This window comes from Anopheles nili, chromosome 3 (assembly GCF_943737925.1).
Source record: "Anopheles nili chromosome 3, idAnoNiliSN_F5_01, whole genome shotgun sequence".
Lineage (NCBI taxonomy): Eukaryota > Metazoa > Arthropoda > Insecta > Diptera > Culicidae > Anopheles > Anopheles nili.
The window spans coordinates 5,178,389-5,184,174 of NC_071292.1; the positions used below are offsets into that span (position 1 = coordinate 5,178,389).

Below are 5,786 nucleotides of genomic sequence, written 5' to 3' on the forward strand. Positions count from 1 at the left end.
GTTGTGGTGTGTCGCGCTGGTTGCATAACCTGCAGGCGCCATTCGAGTAGTGGCTGCGTTCGGCAAGAGCTGGCTGCGTGCGGGCGATTTCAATAGTCACCGCCGTCATCGTCGTTGTCGCTGGCCGGCGCTGGCGAGGGAGGCGGCTGGTGGTGGTGGTGGTGGTGGGCTGCAAGAGGCGAGCGGAAAGCCTAAAAGCTGGACTACACATCCGTCCCGCAGCCCTCCTGGTAGCCTTCGTCGGGCGAGTTGCGGCTGTTGGATAAAGCACGTTTTAAGGCCGTGACCGGTGGCAGAACCGGCACGCCGCCTTTCTGCCACACTCGCAGCGTTTTCGCGTTCATCGGCATACTGCCGGTGCTGCCGTGGTGCGCCGGTTGCACACTGGCCAGCTTGTTGTGTAGCTGTTCGGCACCGGGCACGATCGGTAGCCCATAGTCCGCTGGGTAGCCACCACCGACTCCACCGCTTCCGATTAGAACGCCACTTCCGGTGGCGGCTGCCGAGCTCGAGGCACCATACGCGGGCCCAGACGCAGCCAGTGACAACCCGGCGGTGGTCCGTGGGAACGTCCGACTCAGGTAATCCACTGAGGACGCCTCATCGTCCATGTTCAGCATCGATGGTGCGGCTGCAGCTACGGCTGAAGAGCCCGACCCTAGGATGGGCAGTTTGTCGGAGTAGCCGCCGTGCGGCTGGTGGTCGTGGTGTAGCGCGGAACCATGCGTTTCCCACAGCCCGGACGGATAAAGCGAATCGCAACCAGCACGGCTATATTCACCGCTACCAGGTCGTTCGACCGGATCCATCAGCGAAAGTGCAGCACTAAGAGCGGTCGAAGCCTGCAACTGCAGCTGACTGAGATGTGCCAGCGGATCAACACCGGTGACGGCGGCGGCGGCGGCTGAGGCGGCCAGATCCGTGCCACTGCCAAGCCGCTTGGTGTCGTTGATGAGATCCGGATTGTTTCCCGCCAGCGAGTGTGTTGGTGAAACGAAACACTGCCCGGAAGCGATCAGACTGCCACCTCCGTCGTAGTGTGACGTCGAATACGGCAGGTCGGTCAACCGTGGCGGCTTCTGCACCGGATTGGCCGCCGGCAAGCCGCCGCACTTTAGATCGCCGGCGGCGTTTTTTCGATCTGGAGAATGACAATCGTTAATGGGAGTCGCCACCTTGCCGTTCGCATTGCTAGAGGGACTTACGGACGTGATCACCTCGACCTGGTTCGGTGTCTTGGTCTCCGTCATCGGAATGCGCCGTAATCGCACCAACAGGAACAGTATGATCAGCAGGATGAACATTATCAGGATGACGAGGGCCGCACTCAGCCCGATGATCTGCCGGTTTTCCATCGCGAAGCCAATGTCACGCACCAACACCTGCAGCGTGAAGTTGGCCTCAGCTGCACCAGCTCGGTTTTCGACCACGCAGTAGAACTCGCTCGAATCCGCCTCCTGTGCGTTCGTCAGCGTTAGGCGGCTGCGTTTCTCGTACAAACCCTGTTCGTGCATCAGCACACGCTGGTACACGCTGAAGTGCGAGTTGTTCACCAAAAGCTTCCCGTTCCAGTACCAGTTGACGATTGCGGCTGGCACGGCTGTGCTGCGGCACTCGATCGTCGCGTTTTCGCCACTATACGCCTGGATGAAGCGTCGCACTGGCAGCATTTCGGGCTTACAAGCGAAATCATCCACCTGCAGCTCACCAAACGTCTTATCGAGCACCCGCTCTGGTCCACCGGCACACGTCGGTGCGATCGGATACGGGATGTTCTGCTCCGTCAGCCATTTCTTGGCTTCGCGCAGCCGACAATCGCAAAGCCACGGATTCTCGTGCAATTCGATGCCAGTCAGACGCCGCAGTGTATCGATCGTCTTAGGTACCAGTTCCGAAAGCTGGTTGCCGTTTAGCTTGAGCGAATGTAGTGCACCAAGCCCTTCGAAGGCTAGTGGTGCGATCGTTTGAATGCTGCAGAACGACAGATCAAGCTTCGTCAATGCCGTCACATTGCGGAACGCGTGACTCTCGATCTTCTGGATGTGGTTGCGTGCGAGTGTGAGATCGCGCAGTGACACAATGTGCTGGAAAGCGTCTGATGGCACCGCCGTTAGCAGATTAACGGACAGATCCAGCTCAACAAGGTTTGTGAGGCCCACGAACGCACGGTCTTCGATCTGTCCGATGCGACAATCGCGCATATACAGCTTCTGTAGGTTCAGCAGGTTCGAACGCACGAACGTCTCGTTCGAGATGATCTGCAGGTTGTTACCGGACACGTCCAACACCTGCGTCGAGTGGTCGATGTTCTCCGGGATCGTGAATAGGTTGCCACTTAGGCACTCGACCGCCTGTTTGCCGCCTTTCCATTTACACTGGCAGGCTAACGGACAGTTTGGTTCACCGTTCGCGTGTTGTCCGACGGTACTCAGCAGCAGCAGCAGTAGTACTGGAAGCGCCATCGATGGCCTCCCGCAGGATGTGGATCTTGTCACTACGGCCGCCTTAAGCCACCGCCACCACCGATGTCGCCAATCGCCCGTTGATCCAGCCTGTGCCAGATTTGATGTCCTGTGTCGAGTCGTTGTCTCCGCCATCGCTTTTTCTCGCTTCTCGCGTGGCACCGCGAGAACGCAACTTAAACCGGGAAAAAAGGAACCGGAAACACGCAGCTTTCGCTCTGTCTCTCTTTCCTTCTCTCTCTCTCTCTCTCTCTCGCTCTCGTTCTCGCTCTGCCCTACAGGCCTGCACTTGTTCTCTAGCCCTGGCTAAGTAAGTGTTCTTCAGTGGGGCACTGGACGTTCCCCGGCAGCTCGCGGATTGCTGCGATCAACGGACGCGTTGCGCCGTTGCCATAACGACCTCGATCTGCTTGCTACTGGTATGTGAAGAGTGCATTACTCACTGCGGGATCCTGCTCCGAGTGTCCTACGACGATGGTACACTCCTAGCGCATTGTTCGGTGGCCCAATCGCGCCCGGTCTCATGCTCATCTGTTTCCGGCGTTTTTCGGCTGCTCTAAGGGCTCTAACTATTCCTGCCGGCCGTTTAGCAACTAGCGTTCAGACCCACTACTGTTCGGTCCTTTTCGCTGTGGAACCTACTTCAACACGGCACGCAATCAATACGGCTCGTCCTGTGGGCGAGCTTTCGCTGATCGGGGTCGATTGGCAGTCGTGGCAAGCGCACCAGGGGATCGATTATCCCGGGCTTCGATGCACTTGGGCCCATGCAGACATACGCACAGGCACACACAGGCACACGTTCACGCGCGTACCGGCACACATACACACCGACACACACCGACGTGGGGTGGTGTTGTGGGAGAAAAATCAATTTTGTACATAAATCAATTTTTCATTCACTGGTAATAAATCCAATTTAATCCTTGTTATGGGGCGTTTTATATGAAAATTTATTACGTAACGCGGCACACGCTCGTGCACGGTCTCGCGTATTTTGTCTCCCTCTCACTCTTTCTTTCTCTCGTTCGCACACACACGCTGGCGATGACGATGATGATGACGATGACGATGGTGAATGGCCGAGGAGGGGTGGTTTGTTGTTCTTTCCCACGTTAATTTTCACCTCCGTTCGCGCGTGTTCCAGGATGCGTTACCACACGTTACGGCGCACGTTACACGTCGCTGAGCTGACGGATAGGCGCCGAAATGGAGTGATTTGAATTATTCACCCGAAGAAACGAAGCTTCTCACTGCAACACAACACAACACCACACGGTACACATGCTCGCACACAGACAACACACACACACGCACACACGCTCGCTCGCTTGGGTGGGCCGGAACCATAAATCCGAAATGAAACGAAAATCAAATATTCGCTTTCCCACCCCCAGGGGGAGGGTTGGACCTCGAGGGGTTGGCTGGCGGCCACGGAAGGTAATTTCCGGTCCGGAGGAAGTACGTACGCGCGCACGCTGACCGGGAGGTTTTTCTCCTTCCCTATGCACGCGCAGCAAAAGCGTAGCGAAAGATTTTTCTTAACCACCAGCGCCCTTCGTTGGTTCGCTGACTTTGCGGTTTTTTTTCCTCTTCCTTTCGCGCTGCGGCAATCTCGTCAGCACAAGTAAGACGTCGCTTACGGGTGCTGCAACGGGCAATCGACCGAAACACCGACGCACCGCAAACACACACACACACGCACGGATTCACACCACCGGAGCAAGGACCTCGCGTCCGTCCCCTCGGGTGGAAGAAGGAAAAAAGAAAGGGGGCAAGAATTTGGGCCGTTCGTTTTTCCCGTCACCGCTCCAGGCCAGCCGAGTTTTCCTCACGCGCACTCACACGCACGCACACGCGCTCGTGCGGGGGATGATTTACAACTCCTTCGCACACTCCGCACCGATGGTTTGCGGATGGATTGATTTGCTTGCCCCCGGCTCGCTTACAGCCTCGTGGGAACGCGTTCCTAAGTTTCGCGCAGTTTCGGTTCTTTCTTTTCGCCACGTTGCGATGAGAATTTTCACCAGTGGACTGCGTTTCGCAATCGCACTTCTTTTTTTTTTATGCAGGCCACACTTTTCCGAACGAGCCGGCGGCGTGTTAGGATTCGGGGCACATTTTCACGGTGGCCAGACCGTAGACGGCTGGTTCGTAATGGCAAACACCAACGCACACACGTGGGACACTTTCTTGCGTCACTTCACTGCGGATTCACGCGTTCGCGCCGGTCCTTGCGATCCTGCTGCAGGATCGTTTGGGGTTTGGGATTTTTGTTTCTTCTATTTGCTTTTCCACTCACTGCGGCTCGTGCCAATGGCCCAAGACGTTGGCTCTAATAAAGGGGGTTGCGCGCGCGTCGGTCACGTGAGAAGGACACATACACGCCGCACGTCCGTTGCGTTCCGTAAACAAGTTTAAACTGGTTAGGCGAACGAATTTTCCTAGGGCCGCATCGATCGGCGCCATCACCGTTTCGGGCCGTTCCGTTCCGCAGTCAGCGTCAGGTGAGCGTGGTGAGAGCGTACAATATTTTCACTCTCTCTCGCTCGCATTTTCTCTCACGAGGATACGAGCGCGTGATTCCGGCCTACTGCGACCAGCTGAGCGAGATGCTGCCATGTGCGAAGAGAGCGCAGTCACTATGGGCCGGATGCGGTGAGATCTGTTGCAAGAAAACCATAACGAATAAAGTCAATCTGAACAGCCCAGCATCCCTATGATGCAAATCATCCCTGTTGCGATTGATGCGAGTTGGGTTTTTGAAACTAACATAAATTTTATTTCGAACCTTCTGGAATTAAAAGGTTAGAATGATAAGACACGCCACTCGCCATAGTTAGAGTTGATGCAGAGTATCGAATCAAATAAATGCTTCTCAATTAATAAAAAGAAAACAACTTTGATCTATTTTTAGTGTAAGAAAATATTAATTCAGTCAATGCTGAATCAATTATGGGTAAGGTATTTACCACACCAACATCAAGAAACTAATTTTCCAACCTATTTTCTGTACTCTTTTTCGTTTGTTGTGAGATAAATCCCGTTCAACTGTATAGAAACAATTTTCACTCCTCCATTGCATCCCACTGTGGATGCAGATGCGTTTCTCTTGCGACCATCTCGCTCTCGTCATTCGTGACTCTCTCTTTCAAAAGCTCACTCTCACATTTTCTCTTGCTCTCGGTGGTGGCATCGACACAGGGTGTTTCATATGTTTCCGCAGCTGTCGTCTTTTTCCGGAAACCTTCGGAGTAGACGGGACCTGCGCACACGCCAAGTTTCACGTTTGACCAGCACTCGTTTTAGACCAGTTTCACCGCC

At 55.0% G+C, this 5,786-nt stretch overlaps 1 protein-coding gene across 1 annotated transcript; it reads right to left on the reverse strand.

Moving 5' to 3' along the window:
- Positions 1 to 203: 203 nt before the first annotated feature.
- Positions 204 to 2,597, reverse strand: LOC128727873 (uncharacterized). Its single transcript, XM_053821825.1, has one exon. It carries the CDS (start codon positions 2,595 to 2,597, stop codon positions 204 to 206), a length of 2,394 nt encoding a protein of 797 aa, XP_053677800.1.
- Between the last annotated feature and the right edge of the window lie 3,189 nt (positions 2,598 to 5,786).

Bases quoted from the DNA above. Each gene is read 5' to 3' on its own strand.
- LOC128727873 (XM_053821825.1), bottom strand. From the start codon at position 2,597: ATGGCGGAGACAACGACTCGACACAGGACATCAAATCTGGCACAGGCT.